At 32.3% G+C, this 21279-nt stretch overlaps 1 protein-coding gene across 1 annotated transcript; it reads right to left on the bottom strand.

Moving 5' to 3' along the window:
* Nucleotides 1–18663: 18663 nt before the first annotated feature.
* Nucleotides 18664–20860, bottom strand: LOC134726215 (uncharacterized). Its single transcript, XM_063590616.1, has 3 exons — nt 20840–20860; nt 20498–20663; nt 18664–20079 (listed from the first exon to the last, which is right to left on the bottom strand). Exons 1-3 carry the CDS (start codon nt 20858–20860, stop codon nt 19487–19489), a joined length of 780 nt encoding a protein of 259 aa, XP_063446686.1. The 3' UTR covers nt 18664–19486.
* Between the last annotated feature and the right edge of the window lie 419 nt (nt 20861–21279).

Here is a 21279-nt window from a genome sequence, read left to right as displayed (position 1 = left end):
AGCCGCTCGATCGCATAACTGCCCAACCGCTTTACATTACAATATTTATAACAGATATTGTCCTTTTGAATTCCAATAAAACAAAGAATAGCAGAACTAGTTATTCTTCTTTGTTCAACGAATATGTGTAGGACATTTAAAATCGAATTAATTATTATTTGAAGATAAGAAGTTAAGAAGATAAGAAGTTAAGAAGATGCAACTTGAATCCGGATACAATTCTATTTCAAATGGAACAATTGATTTGATTTTAATGTTTATGAAAGAATCCCAAACAATACAAATATTTATAACCTAATCAGTATTTTTTTTATACAAACTACAAGCGTCTAAGGTTTTCGTTAAAAGGGAATTGAAATAAATCTGATCTTTAATGAAGATTTCAAACATAAATTTTGTTTTGGTTAATTAGTAAAATTGATGAATTCAATGGTTTGATAGTTGATATAAAACTGATAAAATCTAAATACTATCGAATGTGCATTTTTCGTAGTAAACAAACATTTTATGTGAATCCGTACAGTGTTCTCGTACAAATGGATCTACTATTTTATTTCGTAGCTTGGTATATTTTACCTATAACAGATGAAAAAACTATGTTTATGTACTATATATTGTAATCTTTTCATTTATTGATATATAACATTTATAGATATAGGAAGATGTGGTATGAGTGCTAATGAGACAACTCTGCATTCAAATAACAATTTATAAAATAAAACCGTTATATGTCAACGTATGGTCTTCAACAGAGGCATTGGCATACACCGAACAACAAGCTATAAAGGGCCCCAAAATTACTAGTGTAAAACCATTCAAACGAGAAAACCAACGGTCTAAGCATATCTTCAAGTAATCAAACAGGTTTGACCTACAATAGTTTACTTCTCAAATTGTGACTTGGATGAGAGAGTCGTCTCATTGGATATCATACCACATCTTCTTAAATCGATGTTCTCAAATGTTTTTTTTTAATGATGAAGGAAATTTCAGCACGTATCCTTTGTACAGGAAATTTGTATAAGTCGGGTTCTTTTTTTTCTCTTTATGTGTTATTTTTTAAATATATTTTTGAAAGTGCATTTTATACAATAGAAAAACACGTAATAAAGATTAAATCCAGAGAGAAATAATGTATCTTTTGGCCATTTATCAATGGGATTACCATTTAAGCTTGGCATTCGCAATATTGAGTTTACCGAGCGATACATCGTGTAGATATTTGAACGGATAGTTTCAATTCTTATGCCACATAATAGAATAAATTCAATTTGATAATTATTTTGACTTAAAAATATCATAAATTAAAAATTCCGCGACTCTGTTGCTTCGTATTTATTATGTAAAAAATGAAATTTCATATCGTATACTACGGATGTCAAAGGTAAATATTGGACCCATATTTAACGAACGGTTTCAATATTTACAAAAGTAAGATTTCTAGTCTCAAAATGTGACCGGATTGTTGTTTTTATTTGAGAATTCACATATCAAAATCATTAGCATGATTAGGATTGGAAATTGTCGCTAATTTTGGTAACTGACTGGTATATCATTTAATCTAACCCTTCAACATATTTGTCAACGTCCAATGAAAATTATAGTAGCAAACATGTATCATACATTCGACTTTGGACGTTCTCTATGAAGGTCATTCAAATAAGGCTTTTTGGACACTACTTATATAAAATATGAACCAAGTTTTGTAGTATTCTTTATGTTGACATCTCCATTTCAGAAATTTCAAATGTTAGAACTTTGTGTGAGAGCGTCGAAAGTGTCGTTTCCTGTCTAGGGTTGCATTTGCCGAAAATTCTGAATATAAATGCTACATTTGGTAGATATGATTGATTCACATGCCCACATTTGTCTGTTGCGTCTTTTACTATGTATCATGACTGCTACCGATAAGGTCAAACTATTTTGTCAGGATCAAACAACATGTTCACTAACTCCTTCAAAATTTGAATATAATTGTCCAGGAATATTCAAATATCTGACGATTTATTACAAATGTTCAGGTAAATTATCTTATATATCGGTCTTTTAGTTTCAAACTTGAACCTTAATATTCAGTATTACATGTTATTCCTGAATTTTAGTAATGACTGTGACGATAGGCTAATTAAAGTCCTGTTAATATTTATCAGCTTCGGAACAACCCCTCAAATAAGGGGTAACCTCTCAATGTAATGAATATCTCTTTTATGAGTGGTACATTTAACGAGATACAAATGAGCAAATATTTATTTTATTTACATAAACTTTACCCAAAGAACTATACATATAATTCGTACCATATGGTCAAAAAATGTCCAGGAATTTTGTTATATTCCTGGACTTATATAATGAGACCCTCTTTTTGAAAAGTGTTCCATAGGTAACGATTTCCACTCTTTTAAGTTAAAAATCTAAGTTTTTCTTTTTTTTCTTCAATTATATACCTTTTTCATATATACGTCATTAAGGTGTAATACCACCATTGATTTTTCCCTATTAGTCTTTGTTAAATTGGCACTTTAAAAAAAATTGTACAGTATTTACCTTTATTTCAACCAAAGAAATACTTTGCATGTGTAAAGTTTAATCCTTTCCAGTGACACAGTGAAAATTTCACACTACATTTCATTGCATATAAGAAAATAATCATCACTGGAAGTAAACAACCCAATTTTTACACTGTTATTTACTGGTTACTTGATCTGGTAACTATGTAACCTTAACGTTCCAAAATATTTTATAAGACCATCAAATAAAAAAAGAATGATGCATTCAGACATTCAACATACATATTTACGACTCAGAAAAATTTAAGTGCATTGAAATGCAGGGTTAATTTTCTACAACTGTCAAATTCAAGGGAATATTTTTTTAGGCCTACTTTCGTATGCAACCGGATGTGGCGTACCATGATTTGGTGGTATTACACCTGAATATAAATGATGACGAGGGCCTCACGAATAAATATATAAATATGAAATATCATGACTGGAACATCGATTAGCATAGATCGAGAAGCAGAGTAAACTTCCACATTTATATATAAATCTCGAAGTTATTTACGCCGGATAATATAGACTGTGCTCCTGAATAAAGTTGTCAAATACATTAATTTGTGTTTTTTACTTCTACAAGAAATTTGATTCAAATGCTAATTACGCACCATTTGCTGAGCAGAGAATCATTCTAAGCCAGGAACCGTCTATACTAACTGGTAACAGTAAGAATAGAAAGTCTCTGTAAAAAGCCAGTCAAATCCTAACAGAACTGTAACTTAATGATACATGTACATCAAGTTCCAGCACCTTACCAAGCACCCTTGCCTTGCATACTGAGATGGCAAACTGGTGTGTGTTAGTATTTTGATATAAAACTGCGTAGGTTCATATCGTTTGATTCAACGTTTATTTGGTTATTTTTTAAGGATCGTTGTAAAATTATATCTAAATCTTTGTTAAAATACGATTTTAAATTGTTCAATTCTTTCTATTTCATAATTTTGTCAAAGTCTACTTTTTAAAGTTTTAAATTTTTAAGAAAAAATGAATATTCCATTTTGATTTGAAGAAAATCTTTTTGAACTGTCATGACATGGTGTTGCAAAGCTGATTACAGGTAACTATAACATACAGTAATTTTCCATTACGACAGTGCGTGTATTTTCGGGTGTGTATAACGTATAGTTTTCCAGAGAACATCCTGTCTACGTGTAATACAGATTGATGACATTTCATTGACCAATGAACCATGAAAATGAGGTCAAGTTCATATAAAATATGACAGACATTTCTAAAAGTAGCAAATATAAACTTCAGTAATTGCGCATTGAGTAAACATAATTTCAATATTGCATGAACAAATCCGTGAGAAAACGTATACATGTATGAATTAAGATGTGTTTAAAAAGACCCAGTGGCTTTATTTCACACTAGGACCTAAGATAACTAGAACTAAGCAATGGTTGATCCAGAATTTTTCATAAGTGGGGACTCATTGAATGCCTTAGAGGGGTCACGTCCAGTCATGCTTCCGTGATTCCCTATATAATCTACCATTTGTTTCCCAAGATTTAGGGGGTGCTGGAAAAAAACGAAATCCGCCTCTGCCAATTGGGAAGTCATTTGGTCTGATACACACATATATATAAAGGGTACGTCTAAACACCGCTCAGGACCTCCTGAGTGCACTCAGGACATACAAAGTGCACTCAGGACCCTTTATAGTCATCCGATTTGCACACAGGATGTATGTATATATTCGTTACATGCTGCTTATATAAGAATTAAATGTTGGTAGAATTTGAAATCGAACTAAGATAGATATGTTATTTTTTTTTAAATAATGAGGACACGTGTCACTGATTACACAACTACTGAGCCGTGTTATCCAATCAACAAAATTAATTGGATTATCTTTAATGATGTTTAGGAATTGTGTTGTTTGTACAATGTTGCGTTTAAAATAGTTGAGATTGCTTAATGCACTGTGAAAATAGTGAATTGTATGTTTATGGAAAAAAATAAGATAACCCATTCGATGTACTTTTTCAGTTTATTTTTCATTTTGTCGGCTAAATTTATATTTTGCATTTTGCAGTTTATGAATAAAGAAAATAAAAAAGTCTGTAACAAGTTCTATTTTTGTTTTTCTTTGTTATATTTCTCTCTCTCTCCATATCAACTTAATAAACAAAAACAATGTTTACTTAATATCAAATTTTATTCTCAATAAACAATGCTTGGAAATAAATTATACATAAATAAAAAGGTGTATCACATATTCTTTTATATTTTTTTACTATGGAACAGTGCAATTAAATATATATTAGAGTATATCTAGAGATATGAAAATACGAAAGAATTATTCATCTTAATTTTTGAACTATTAAAGAATAAAACTAAAACTTTTCCGTATATTGAACGAAATTTGATAAAAAAAAATAAACGCCACTTTTTGTGATTAACTGTAAGCTTAAAAGAAAATATAAATTCTTTTTTTTTCACTATGGAACAATACCATTAAAAAGTATATTGTAGTATATCTAGAGATATGAAAATACGAAAGAATTATTCATCTTGAATTCTGATAAGATTGAAACAACAGCAGGGGTCCAGTTAAAAGGCATATTGGTTTTGTTTGTTTGCCAAGCTTACATGTATGAGGTTAGATCCATCACTAATCACTTCTAATTATTAAAGATCAAACGACCTAATCAACATGATAATTGGTATTCAATATAAAAATCGGTCATGCCTGACATATTTCATAAAAACGGCGCGTGCCGATGAAAACTCAAATAACTTCTTAAATATAAAATTGATTTTATCGAAACCAAAACTATAAGATGAAGAATTAAATTATCTATCGAATGCATACCTTCACCACCCACTAAAATATAGATTTCATGTCCTGAGTGCACTTTGTATGTCCTGAGTGCACTCAGGAGGTCCTGAGCGGTGTTTAGACGTACCGATATATAAATATACCTCTGTGGCAGATCCAGCCATTTGAAAAAGGGGGTCCCAACCCAGGACAAAAGGGGGGAGGGGTGGTTCCAACCATATGTCCCCATTCAAATGCATTGATCGTTCAAAAAAAGGGTTCCAATATAATAGTGAGAGTTCAGGGTATACATTCGATTGATAACTTATTTTATAATTTTGTAATTTTTGTTTTGATAGAATCAGAGACATAATACATGTATTGAGACATATATAATACATGGACATATAATACATGTGTCTCTGAAAAAATCAAACCATCTTTAAAGAAGTTATTTCAGTTTGAATCGGCTGTCTTTTGCATTAGGATTCCAAAACGTTAATGTTATTTACAAATGCCAAAACCTGCAAATATATTTTAGGCAGAAAGAAACATTTATATTCGGTGGTTTTTACACTAAACGTTTTCGTAATTTGTTTTAAAAATATTAATAAGTACATGTACATCGTTTTTGCAAGATTTGTATAGTAACTGGTTTAATTAAACTATCTACTATCGGCATGCGCCGTTATTTGGAATACGTCACGGATGACCGATGGTCATGTTCAATACGATATACCAATCATCATTTGAATTTGGTCAATTGATCTTTAATAATTAGGACTAATTAATGATAGCAGAGAATATGTCGCTGGTGATGGTTAAAATCATATAGAAGTAAACTTGGCAAACACAAAGGTTTCCTTGGAAAAAATTATGAAAATATATGAATATGCTAAATATTTTTTTCTTTCCGAAATAATAATTAAAGACGTTTAGAAATAACAAATTTTCACAGTTGGGAAATTTTCAATTCTAGTTATTTCATTTTGAAAACGTTGAAAAACATAGATCTTATTCGATGTACAATGTGGGCCGCTTCGAGATCAACTTGTGAAACCCTGCTTAATTCGGCACGGGACATTTGCGCTTTTTCATAGGACATTTGCGCTTTTTTTTGTGGACACTTGCGCTTCAAAACATAGGACATTTGCGCTTTTTAAAAATGGACATTTGCGCTTTTCACATAGGACATTTGCGCTTTTTTTATATATATATCTATGACTTCCCTTTTCTTTTATCCGGGCTTGGGACCGGCAGGTTTGACCGGGCAGAGTTAAAGTCATTCTTTATGGTTAAAAGTTTAAAAATCATTTCATAGCACAAACATGTCATATTGTTGATATTTGTTTAAAAGTTTATGTACAGCTAAAAGTACACATTCTTATGAAATAAAACCATGCATGTACTGTCATCACAATTACAGGTCAGTTATAGCTTGATATTCGAAGCCCAATGAGTGAACACATCTTGCTCTTGTTATCTGTCCTGATTGGTACTTAAATAAATGATCGAGTTTCTACTTCTCAATTCTTGTTTGGGGAGCCTGTTCATTAATATACCTAATCATAAACATTTTTTTCATTTACTAGTCTCTATAACTTTAAACTCCATGTTCAAGACTGTGTAAATGTGAACTAACTATAATGACAAATATAAGTTATTTTTTTTAACTAAATGATTACTTCTCATTAAGATTACAGGTAGACCACTTTAGGTAAAAAGCGCAAATGTCCGGTCAATTTAATACAGGTGAATCAAAATTAAAAGCGCAAATGTCCATAGTATTTGAAGCGCAAATGTCCTATCGTTTTACAGGTAAAAAAGCGCAAACGTCCTGTGCCCGCTTAATTAGGGTTTGTCTACTTTCGTCTTTTTATATTGTCAAACATTCTATAATCAAGGATTTGTACAAGGCCTTGTTATAATATATTGAATCTTATCGCCAATATCACCATAATTACATTAAGAACAGATACAATATTCTTCTAAAGAGTTTGCCATCTAACAATTCAAAAAGAAATGTTGAGTCGAAACTGAGGTACCAAATCTATAAAAAGAATCACTATTTTAGTCGAAATTAAACTGTATATATTCTTTTTTCAAAACTCCTGAAATAATTTAACATTATCTATAGAGAGCTTACATATGCAAATCTTTTTAGAAGTATGTGAGCGTAAATAAAATTTGTTTATTACCCCCCCCCCCCTTTTTTCCTTCTATAAAATGTAATTGTAAACGATTTTCTTTCTTAATTTGTGTTTGCTCATTAACTGGGGTTCATGCTATCAAAAAACAATAATTTCTCCTTGTGTATAAGTTATTGATAAAAAAACAAAATTGAAGCCACCAGAAGAATAACGGTACGTCTAAACACCGCTTGAAGGACCTCCTGGTTGCACTCATGACATACGAAGTGAACTCAGGACCCTTTATAGTCATCGCACACAGGATGGATGCATATATTCTATTCTATTCTATTCTATTCGTTAAACGCTTCTTATTTTTGAGTTAATTTTGGTAGAATTTGTTCAAAATCGAACTTAGATATGTCAATTCTTATAAAATAATGAGGCCACGTGTTACACAACTACTGAGCCATGAATTATCCAATCAACAAAATTGATTGGATTATCTTTATTGTTGTTTATAGATTGTGTTGTTAGTACAGTGTGACCATGCGGGAAGTAATATTGTGACGTTTAAAATGAATATCACGATGTTTTAAGATTTTCGTATTTTGTTAAAATTTCCTTCCATTAATTTTTAAGTTTTATTCCTAATTTTATTATCTTTACGAAGGTTTTAAGAAATCCGCATTTATCAAGGTTTTTTTTCTCTAATTAAAGTCGTTTTGACCATTTTCACAAGCCTGAAACGAATTTCAATGTGAAAATAAATTCTGGAAAATGAACTTGTCTCCGTTTTTGTCTCCGTTTTTTGAAAATTATGATATTTTGGGCTTAATACACTAGTTCAGGGAAAGCTTGTTCGCGATCTAGAATTCTGAGTGGGTCAAGCGTTTAATTAAAATTCATACGAGAATATGCGAGATTTGGATCAACTGGGGGCAAAGTCATATTTGGTACACATCAATATTCGATGTTTAATAGGCGTTTATTAGGACGCCCGCCGCTTTCCCGTTTACCTGTGAAGTCGCTGAGTGTCATCTCTTTTTTTGTTTGTTTATGTTTATATTAAAAAAAGTAAAACAAAAAAATTGTGAAAAATTTCGAACCATACTGATGATAGAGATTGAAAATAACGGGACTCGTAAAATGGATAAGAAATTTGAAATTACGGCTTGCAAATAACCAAAAACGAAAAATTTGACAAAGAAGGACCTCTAAAGAAAGAACGAGATCCTTCAAGTCACTGGAGGCTGTTTAGAACTTTGAGGAAGTTTATGTGCAGAATATCATTTTTGGCGATTGAGAATAATTTCCAGAAACATGCTGGTGTAAACATTAATTGACAAAACAGTATATCGTACACTGGTGACACCACATTATTTATTCTGTTTAGCTTTTGTCGGGAAAATATAAATAAGCAATCTAAACCGGAGCTTTTTAAAATGTTGATGCTGGTCATCACACATAGTCGCAATGAATAATATTATGCGATGTATTCAATAAAAAATAACCATGGGTTCATAAATGTTATGCTTTCAATATTGTATAAATAATCTGATCGCTAAAACTTGGAACAGTTAATACGTTCCTTGTTCAAACCATGAAATATAAGTTCCCATAAAATCAAACAGCTATAGGTCGTCATATGGAATGAAACTCTTAGCCAAAAAGCCGCACTCACTTGATTTATACAATGCCTTTACTCTGACTGTTGCATTTTGAACAAACGAGTACAGTCCAGCGCAATGTAGAACAAAATAGTTTCAATATTCATATATCATTATCATGATCTTGACCTGCATGGATATGCATCTAACTTGCAACTGGACGTTTAAACAAAACGGTTATTGATGAATGCATGAAAATCTTTAACCTCATACAAAACATGAAATTAACTGTTTAGGAAAAACGAAGTCCATCTTGTAGTAAAATACGGAAAATGTAAATAAATATTTGCAAAATTTTGCCCTGCATATATACTGTATTTTGGACATAAAGAAGCTTCTGCCCCAACAATCCCGAAATTCCATTATGTTTGACAACGATTTTGATGTAAAACAAAACTTTAACCGCAGTCTGAACCTACATTTTGTAAATGCTGAAGCGGAATCTAGGATCGCTTAGTATCGCTTTCGCGAAACTTGTCAAAAAGAAGGATCATGTATGCCAAAAGATCCAAGTAAGCAGTTATTTCACTCTTAAATCTTAAAGACCTCATTGCTATCGACAAAATGACAACAATTGTTTTCTTTTTGTCCAAAAAGGGGGCGGGGGGTAGCAACTGTAATATAACATTATTTTTTTCGCATTTAGTATCATTTTTCTACCTACTAACGTGAATTTTCTGACACAAAAACAAATATACGACAGAACTGTTCATTTAATGTATGTTATCAAATGCCAAACTATATATGTATATATATATGTGTGAAAATTAATTTACTTTCTGAAGGTACAACAACAAAAAGTGTCTTTTTTCTGTTTAAAATCTTAATAAATCTCATTGAAATTAACTAGATATTCTGTATACAATATCATGTATGCTTCACAATATATCAAAATAAAATGCTGCACGACCCATGCATATACCCTTCCTTTAAAAAATTGTCAATGTCTGATGTATTTGAATTAAGCACAAAAAACTTACGTAAATTTAATACACGCATGCAATCAGGTCTAGCATTTCGAATATATACATGTATGTTAATGGTACCTAACTGTCAGAACATGATTATGATTTTTAAGGGTATATTAATTGTGTCTAACTGTCGCCTGGTGAGATTAATAGTTTAAGGTAAAACTTTATCATACCATATGGCCTAGGTGTTGATTGACTTTTATTTTTATGACCCAAGATCAGTACCTTCTTGAATATAAAGACAATCTGCTAAGTGAACATCACAGCATGAATCTGTCCATTTTTGCGTGAAGGTAATTTTTGTATTCACAAACGATATATATACATGTAAACCAGATGAGTATTTGTGTAGCGGCACACTTAGATTAAATGTTGAAGTTGGTCGTTATCTGAATACTCAAAGAGAAAATATAATATGTTGCAATATAAATGTTTTGGAGGACAAATATCATTTTGTTTTATCATGTCCAACGTATAGAATTATATATTTATTCTACTGTTCTTGGCCACAAGTTAGATATTATTATTAATTAATTAATTTATTTTTGTCATATATTGTATATATTTTTAGTTTGCCATAGCATGTATGGAAATTCATTAATCTGACTACAGTAATAACGATGCCCATCAGATAAATCAATAAACTGATAATGCCCCCAGTTTATCAAATCTCGTATCTAATTAGTCGATAACGCAAAATCACGATCGATCTTGCACATGCGCATTGTTTCCCTGAACTAGTGTATTATGTAAAAAAATATGTAAGTTAGATTGTAGTAAGATTCTTAACTTAATTTAAAAAAATCATTTTTGTTACAGCGAGAAAGACTATTTCGAAGACAGTTTATTGACACGAAATCCGTTCAAACCACGACTACATTTTGTAAGTCCTCATGCACAGATTTCCGTTAAGGTTAAACTGAATATTGAACATAATTATCTTCTCTTGTATAATGGTTTGTTGAGAATAAAGATATATAAATTCAATAAAATTTGATATTCAGTCAACATTGTGTTTGTTTAAAAACTTGATTTAAAGAGAGAGAGAAAAGAATTACACTGAAAAACAAAAATCGAACTTGTTACAGAAAAAAACGCAACTATAAAATAACTTTCTTTATCCGAGAACTGCAAAACACAACAAATTAATTTACCCGTCATCATGAAAAAAAAACTGAAAAAGTACATCGAAGGTAAAACTAAACTAACAATACAATGTCTAAAAAACAATAAAGATAATCCAATCAATTTTGTTGATAATTCATGGCTCATCAGTAGTTGTGTAATCAGTGACACGTGCTCTCATTACTTTATAAGAATTAACATATCTATCTATAAAAGGACTATAAAACACTAGAACGTCGCCTGAAACGAGAGTATATGCGCACCGAAGGAAACATGTTAGACATAATGAGACTTACAAACCCAAAATTGTTTTACAAGAAATTTAAAAGGAAAGCGTCTCCTAAACATGCTGTACCATTAAAGTTGTTCCATGAACATTTTAAGTCATTGTGCTCATCAGACACAGATGCTGTACTGGACGACAGCCAATTTAATAACACTGATGGTGAATGCGTCTATGAGGAACTTGATAGAGAAATTACAGAAAATGACATTTTGAAAGCTATTCGTAACCTTAAACGTGATAAAAGTCATGGAGTTGATGGAATTCTTAACGAATATTTTATTGAATACAAAGATGTGTTTATGCCTGTATTACTGTACATTTTTAATGGAATTTTACAGTCCGGAATTTTCCCTACGGACTGGGCTAAAGCCATACTTATACCTATATTCAAGAAGGGCAATGTGCTTGATCCGAACAACTACAGAGGGATTAGTTTAGTCAGTAATTTTGGAAAGTTGTTTACGTCCGTTCTCAATCAACGTTTAATAGACTGGTCGGAAACGTTTGATATTGTGACCGATGCCCAGTTCGGCTTTCGCCCCGGTCTGGGTACAGTAGATGCTATTTTTGCTCTTACATCATTAATTTTCAAATCTTTATCAGCCAAAAATCGTTTTTATTGTTGTTTTGTAGACTACACAAAAGCTTTTGACACTGTTCAAAGATATATGTTATGGTATAAACTATCAAAAATTGGAATACAAGGTAAATTTTTAATGGTTATCAAAGCAATGTATTCTAATGTAACTTCTTGTGTAAGTGTTGATGGGTTCAACTCTGATTATTTTACTAATGAAGTAGGTTTGATGCAAGGTGAAGTCTTATCACCGATATTTTTTTCTATGTATGTCAATGATTGTGAAATGGCTTTTATAAATAGTGACTCTATTCCTTATGAGATGAAGGAACTAAATTTATTTTTACTAATGTACGCTGACGATATGGTTATTTTTTCAGAAACTGTATCTGGGTTACAAACATTACTTGATACTTTGTATGATTATACCTCCAAATGGTCACTTAGTGTGAATATAGCAAAAACGAAAATTGTTGTTTTTAGAAAGGGTGGTAAAATACATGACAATGAAAAATGGTATTATAATAACCAGGACATAGAAGTTGTAGATAAGTTTAGTTATCTTGGTATTTTGTTAAATTTTAATGGTAAATATAATGTGTTACAGCAGAAACTCTCAGAACAGGGTAGAAAGGCTGTGTTTGCCTTAAGGAGAAATGTAAAAGATATATATTTGAATTTTGTAACTTTACTTTCACTTTTTGATACTTATATAAACAGTGTACTTTGTTATGGTTGTGAAATTTGGGGTGCTCACAAGGCACCAGCTATAGAAAGGATACATCTGGGCTATTGTAAAAATATTATGAAAGTAAAAAGCTCTACTAGTAATGTCATGGTGTACTATGAGCTAGGTAGATTACCATTATTGCACACCAGAAAATGTCGAATGTTTAAATACTGGTTTAAGCTGTTATGTACTACAAACTGTATTTTGAAAAACTGTTACTTTTTTTTATATGACGATTTACAAAAATGTCCAAATAATAAGACAAATTGGTTGTATTTTATTAAAAATGAGTTGCTCAGCATAGGTTTAGGTGATATTTGGTATAATCAAGGTTTATTTTTAGATAGTAAGCTCTCCAGTAGTTTTTACTTGATAATTAAACAACGCCTGTTTGATTGTCTGAAGCAAGATTTTGACAGCCAAATGAATAATTTAATTAAATGTACAAGTTATAGATATATGGTTCAAAATTTTTGTTTACAAAATTATTTATGTAAACCAATACCAGTTATTTATAAGACATGTATTACCAAAATAAGACTTAGTAGTCATGATTTAGCTATAGAATGTGGTCGCTATTCTGCAATTCCAAGAAGTTATAGAATATGTAGTTTTTGTAAAAACGACATTGAAGATGAGATGCATTTTATTTTAAAATGTCCTACTTATCAAGGTCTTAGATCTTATTTTATAAAACCATATTATTGGAGAAAACCTTCTATGTATAAATATATACAATTAATGAGTTCTAATAATCTTAAAGAATTATGTAATTTGGGTAAATTTATATTTCGTGCACAAAAATTAAGATCTAACATGATGTAATATGTTTAACACATTACCTTCTGCTATCTATGTATACTTGTGTAGTTTATATGTTGTATGCCTATAGTTGTTATGACTTTGGTAAATAAAGATATATAATCTAAGTTCGATTCAGGCGCGGAGCTAGGGGGGGGGGTCCGGGGGGTGGAACCTCCCTTTTTTTTGGCCGATCAATGCATTTGAATGGGGACATGTAGTTGACCCCCCCCCCCCCCCCCCCCTTTTGTCCTGGGTTAGGACCCCCCTTTTTAAAATGACTGGATCCGCCCCTGCGATTTCAAATTCTACCAAAATTTAACTCTAAAATAAGAAGCGTATAACGAATATAAACATCCATCATGTGTGCAGATACGATGACGGTAATGGGTCCTGAGTGCACTTTGTATGTCCTGAGTGCACTCAGGAGGTCCTGAGCGGTTGTTTAGACGTACCCGAAGAATAAATCATTTCCTGAACCTAAAATACATTTATCTGTAATTAAGGAAAATTCGCCTAAAAAATTCTCTCATATATTTAAACTAATTGTAAAATAATTAATTCAACGACTTTCTGTCTGTTTATTAATACTTTTCTTGTTCAGTTTTTGTTTATACCCATAATAGATGAACGGAAATAAGTACTTTTTAGGAAAATTTACAACTAGATGAATGGAATTAAGTACTTTTTTAGGAAAATTTACAACTCAAATTTTCAAAAACAAAATTCTACACTTTTTACCTGGATTTTTTTCTCTGTCTCGAAGCCGCAACCGGTGACCCCGTAGCGCCATAGCGCCCAACACCTCACATGACGTATTCTCGATGTTGAGGTATTGACAATATACAATCACATTTATCAATATACAGCAAGTAAGTAATTTGGTGTTGCATGTCAGTAGATCAGAATTTGTTAAATGAACTTTACCTGTTTAAGGGACACTAGCTGCCAAATTCATGTTCTTCGTCGATTTTAATAAAATTCACATAACGTGTATATAGTGTTGAATTGTTTATTAAAATGTTACGCACAATCTTGGCTGATATGCATAAAACCATTATATTTCATGACACTGCATGAATTAAAAGAAATTGACTTATCGCATAATACCAGAACCAGAGACATATATATTGTATCTAATATCTCTGCCAGAACTAAAAAAATAAACTACCGTAAGTCCACATAAGAGGGTATGGATGTGAATTAACAGAATAGAGAACAAAGGAAAAAAAAAAAGGAATAAAGAATAGTGAAAGAAAGAGAATAATGGAAAAAAGTGTAAGTTATTAAAAATATAACTAAAAAAAGGAGACAGAAAAAAAGATACCCCCTCCGAGACGAGCCTTACATGCACTCGTCTGTTATTTGACGCTGCCGAGTTATTTTGAGATTAAGACATGTATTAGTAGTCAGCCCGTAAAGCCTCTTGCACCAATTTGAATATATACACTAAATGTAGCGAAGAATGTATAGGCTATAACACAGGCACTTGTCTCAAAAAAAAAATTTCCTATATACCTTAATATAACACAATTTTTTTTTTGAGACAAGTGCCTGTGGGCTATAAGCAAAAGACAAAGAAGAAAGATTGGATCACACCGGAAACATGGAACAAGATTAACATCAGAAGGCAGGCAAAAAAGAAAGTCAATGATACCAAATCACCAAGATTGAAAGACAAATACCAACAAGAATATAGTGACATACATCGTAATGTCAAAACCCTGGTTAGAGCTGATAAGAGGAAATTTATGGATAATTTAGCAGACCAAGCAGAAGAAGCGGCTAACAAAAGAGAGCAAGGCAACCTCTACAAAATTACCAAAATTATCTGTGGAAAATCCAAGTCTTCACCTAACATCCCAGTGAAAGACAAACAGGGAAATTTACTAACATCAGAAAAGGAACAAGAAAAAAGATGGGCAGAACACTTCAGTGAAATTTTGAACAGACCATCTCCAGAAGCACTACCTACTATCCCAGAGCCTAGCTTTGAACTGGAAATAAGTATTGAACCACCCACCATATCTGAAATTGTAGCAGTAATCAAAACTCTAAAGAATGGAAAAGCTCCTGGTTCAGATAATCTGAATGCAGAACTATTTAAAACTGATCCCATCTTAGCAGCCAATACCCTCCAACCAATTTTCCATAAGATCTGGAAAGAACTTATAGTACCAACAGAATGGGATAAAGGTATTATCATCCGAATACCTAAAAAGGGTGCATTAAATGATTGCAATAACTGGCGTGGAATCACACTTATATCTATTCCTAGCAAGATCATGGCCAAAATTATTATAAAAAGAATATCTGAAGCAATCGACAGTTTACTCAGAAAGGAGCAGGCAGGATTTCGCAAAGGAAAAGGCTGCGTTGACCAGATTTTCATCCTGAGAAATATCATTGAGCAATGCACAGAATGGCAGAGGCAACTCTACATCAATTTCATCGACTTCGAAAAAGCATTTGATAGCATTCATAGGGAAACCCTTTGGAAAATCATACATCTTTACGGCATCCCACAACACCTGATCAATCTAATCAAGGCTTTTTATGAAAACTTCAAATGTACAGTCGGAAGTGAACAACTTTATTTCCCAATTAAAACTGGAGTAAGACAAGGATGTGTAATGTCATCTACACTATTTATAATAGCCATTGACTGGGTGATGCGACAAACAACTTCAGATATCCCAAGAGGCATAAGATGGGGAACTTTCACCATTCTTGAAGATTTGGACTTTGCTGACGACATTGCCATGCTATCGCACACTCACCAACATATCCAGGAAAAGTCCAGTCGAATAGAAAAGTATGCAGGACAGATAGGTCTCAAAATAAACCATAAGAAAACTGAAGTAATGAGTTTAAACACTAACAACCCAGCACCAATTATAATAAACGGGAAACCATTACAACAGACTGATACCTTCACTTACCTAGGAAGTACTGTAAGATCAGATGGTGGAGCCAACACTGACATCAAACAAAGACTGTCAAAAGCTAGAGCTGCTTTTAATAACCTGCAGGCTGTATGGAAATCCGGTCAATACACCATCCGGACCAAGCTAAAACTATACAACAGTTGTATACTACCTATCCTGTTGTATGGTTCTGAATGTTGGCGAATGACAGAGGCAGACCAACAAAAGCTCTCTACATTCCATACCAAGAGTCTGAGGAGAATCCTAAGGATATTTTGGCCACAAAAAATCACAAACCAGGACCTCCTCATTAAATGCAAACAGGAAGAGATCAGCATACTCATTAGCAGGAGAAGATGGAGATGGATTGGCCATGTTTTACGTAAGAGCCCTGAAGAACTTACAAACACAGCAATGTTCTGGACCCCAGAGGGAAAGAGACGCAGAGGACGACCTAAAATAACATGGCGGCGCACAGTTGAGTCTGAGATGGCAAATTTCCAACATACTTGGGGGAGCTTGAAGAAGATGGCACAAAACAGACAGATGTGGAGAAACTTTGTTGCTGCCCCACACGCCAATGGGCGTAATGGGCAGTAAGTAAGTAAGTAAGTACCAATTTGAGGATTACCCAAGGTTAATTTTACGGCGGCTCATTTTATTTTGGCTTAGAAATAAACATAATTGACAAGTTTCCTTCCCCTGCATTCTCGATCCCACATGTAAATAGCACGGTGATTTCAAGGATTTGTATATATAGTTATTATTTTTTGTAAATTTTAAGGAGTCTATAGTTATGTCACATTATTTAAGTGATCATATAATATTTCTGATCTTTTCCATAACCATGCATTGCATTTGTATATACATGTATGGCTTGAGGTTAAAATGTACAATCAAGAATGATGTTAAGATGAATGTATTAAAAAAGCAGATATACAAAACAAGTATGCAGTATCTTAATTTAAATATATCGCAAATTTTTTTGTGATGTCAAATAGATTAAATTGTCTTTCTGGTCCTGAAATAGTTGCCACTGGACATAAACAAACTTTCTGTTAATCATTTGTTAATGGGTAGATGATCTTGTTTGAATTAATTATGTTTTCTGTCTATAGTAATTGTATCAAATACTACATGTAGTAGATTAAATTGTGCAAAATTAGGTACTAGTAATTTAATAGTAGTTTTGTTTGATAATTTGTTTTTTACAATGTATTATATAATTAATTTAACATTTTGTAATATAAAATATATTTGTGTTATTTGAGGATGTACTTAGGCATTTAGGTGAGGTTTTTGAATTTGTGTCGACTGTTGGTACTCCTTCGTGTTTTTCCATACAATACAATGTAAAATATTTTGCCCCATAACACTGATGTATTTTTTCATAACAGACTTAATAGCTTATATGAAAGGTCATTTACCAAAATTTTAGAAGATTCTGGATTTTCTTTCTTATGTTTTGAGACCCAATAATACCCATGCAAATTAAATATAAGGTACATAAAAGTATGCCATATTTTAAATCTCAAATATCTAGAAAGAGGTCCATGACCTATCAATATTTTAGCTAATCTTTATTCTTAATTATATATATTAATGCTTTATCAGCTTAAATTATTGATTGTAATTTCTTAATTTTTACCTATCGATCCTCACCGAAGTACATCCTTAACATAATCCATTAAAAGTCAGTTGTTGATGAGTTTTTATTTTTAACATTGTCTCTCTTGTTTGAACATGTATATATATCTGACGCTAATTATAATTTATTTGTTAAATTGGATGTCTTTATTTTGATGTAAAAATAAATTATTGAACATCATCTATCAATTTTCTTTACATGACAGATTTTTTAGGTAAATATGTATGAGTAATGTCTTTGAGTAGTGAAATAAGGAGATGTGGTATAAGGTCGCCAATGAGACAACTATCCACCCAATAACAAATGAACATCTTATAAGCAAATGTATGTATGTTTTCTTTACAGCCTTCATCAATGAGCAAACCTATCCGACATTTCAAATGAAATCTCTCACATTTCATAATGTACAACAGTTTGAAGGAAAGAAGCAACAACCTACACTCATCCAATATACAGAGATCAATTATAAAGACAAACTCAAAATAAAATATTTTTATTTGATACATTTTTTGCACATGACAAAAGTCTTTATGCTTTACAAGTACATATATACATGTATGCTATAAAGTCAATACAAACAAAGAATATTTAATGTGTACTTTTTCAAGACTTTTCGGTCAACATACCAGGAATGGTTATTCTCACTCATTATTGTTTCTTACATCTACATTAAGCATTATCAAAGTTACAACACACAGAAAAGTCAGATTAATTAGAAACTATTTCCTTTAATGCTTTGCGTAAACCAGATGAAGCTTTGCTGCTGTTACTTATCTTATTTCTTTCAATACGGGTGAAAGCATACCCACGGACAGTCAGAAAGAGATGAATAATGTCTTCTGTCATGGATGACATGGTATCACAAGTCTCACCTTTGAACATAATGTCTGTATAGTACTTTACCATAAAGGATTCCATAAATGATTCTTTGAGGGGTTGTAATGACAGAGAGCTTGCACTATAAGGTGGACTTATACATTTACGAACAATCGTTTCAAGTTCTCTTACTAGAAAGAAAAATGTATCACATGGTTTCTGAAGACCACCCCTGTCCTGTTTGGTAAACCACTTTCCATATGTAGTAACAAATGTAGTGTTATTAGTACTGTTCAACAATTTGCTTACTATGGACGATTTATTAGTGGAAACACAAGAGTAGCGTTTCTTCAATGCCTTAATGATGAAACCGGCTATATAATATAGGATGGACTGGTCATTTGTACTAAGATTGGACTGTTGTGTGTCGGATGCTTGCTTGACGACCTTAATTTGCTGCACAAAAATTTCACCAATAATGTCCTCAATAAATAGTTGGATAAACAAATTCACAACAGTGGGGGGTGAATGTTAGACACAATTCAGTTATTTCTTCTTTAAGTGTGTGGTCACTTCTCAAACAATGTAACTGCCTAAACAGTTGCTCACGATCACAAGATGTGGTCAGATTAGTAGAACTTGTTACAAATATGGTTTTAAATCTATTTCCCAATATTGTACGAATAGTTTCAGAAGAAGAAGCAAATTTGCACATAACACTTATGTCATCATTCAGAAGAAAAGGATCATTTTCTATGTTGCTCAGGGTTAAAGAAAAGGCTGTTGGAAAGATTGTGTCAAAATCATTTCCACTAAACTGGAAATGTTTTTTCTCACTCTTAAGGACAGATGTTTTAAATGTTTTGTTCTCACTAGCTTTAGCATCAATGTTGTGTTGTTTTTTTACATGGCCACGAAATCCAGCAATAGTTTTTAATTGTTTTTTACACTCAGGACATGTGTAATAAGTCTGGTCACCTGAACCTGAAGATGTCTTTGGTTGTTTAGGCTTAGAGCAGGTGTCATCACCACTTACATCGCTGTTACTATTGTCGGTGTCATACTCTGTGTATTCACCTAATAAAAAATCAAGATCAATATCGTGATCCCAGGATAAAAAATCTGACATTTTCGATTAACTGATTCATTAATAATAATCATTGTAAGGATGTGTTAACTATTTATCATAAATCATTTTACTCAGCTTTCGGATTGATCTTTGATCTCGTTTAAAAATAGATTTTTATGTAAACAAGTATTATGTTCTATTATTGACTACTTTGTTTATTTAGTTAATCGGGACAATTGATTGAAATGAAACTTAACAGAACAAAGCTTGTAAAAACACTGCCTCTTACACATTTTCAATAATTAGTTTAAACACTTTAATTACGCTTGTCATCAAAAGAAAGTGGGAATAAAAAAGAATTAATTAACGTTTGATAATAAAACTGAACTATTTATTTCATTTGAAACAAAAGAAAAGTATCCTTACCACCGCAACACTGTTTAGAAGTAAACAAACATGAATACGTTTTTACAAAATTTACCGGAAAAATTGTTCCGATATCGTGAGTGACGAGTAGTAGTAGTGGGCTAGTGGCGAGTAGTGAAGTCTCGCCGCGGAAGAGATTACGATAAACCGCGAGATTCCAATCCTTCTAACTATACAAATCCTTGGTGATTTCAAAAAGGACATTGATACATTACAACACTTGCCGTCATTATTTGAATATATTGATTAAGAAGGTATAGAAGATTAATTCACGCACACTATTATCCACCACTGGCCTAAATAGTTAGTCCGCAAACAATGAGGGTCATAAAAACCCAGCACTTTGAACACAGCCACCGGCATGGTGTGTACACGGGGGGGGGGGGGGGGGGGGGGGGGGGGGTCTCAACATGGGATTTTGGGTACAGGTGTGCAGCTGGGATTTTAAAAACACCCCCCATTCATATATTGAATAATTGTGAAATCCCTACCTATACATATATTTCACAGCGAAATCATAACCCATTCATATATTTATCAGCTCAAATAGTATCTATATGCATATACAATCTTATTATACATCAAAAACACTACCTATTGATATATTTCCTCGGTAAAATTGCACCCCATTGATATATTTGACGGATCAAAAAAGGGACCCATTCCAGCGGCACATATGTATATACCTTTATATAGGAAGAGACCCCCCCGTGGGTGTGTATCTGAAAGCTTAATTCCCACTATCCATTTCTACCCATAGAAAACTTTTGCCTTTCATTTAT

Source organism: Mytilus trossulus, chromosome 7, assembly GCF_036588685.1.
Source record: "Mytilus trossulus isolate FHL-02 chromosome 7, PNRI_Mtr1.1.1.hap1, whole genome shotgun sequence".
In the NCBI taxonomy this organism is placed as follows: domain Eukaryota; kingdom Metazoa; phylum Mollusca; class Bivalvia; order Mytilida; family Mytilidae; genus Mytilus; species Mytilus trossulus.
Note: the sequence above shows the minus strand (reverse complement) of the source record. Positions and strands in the feature narration are given on the sequence as shown.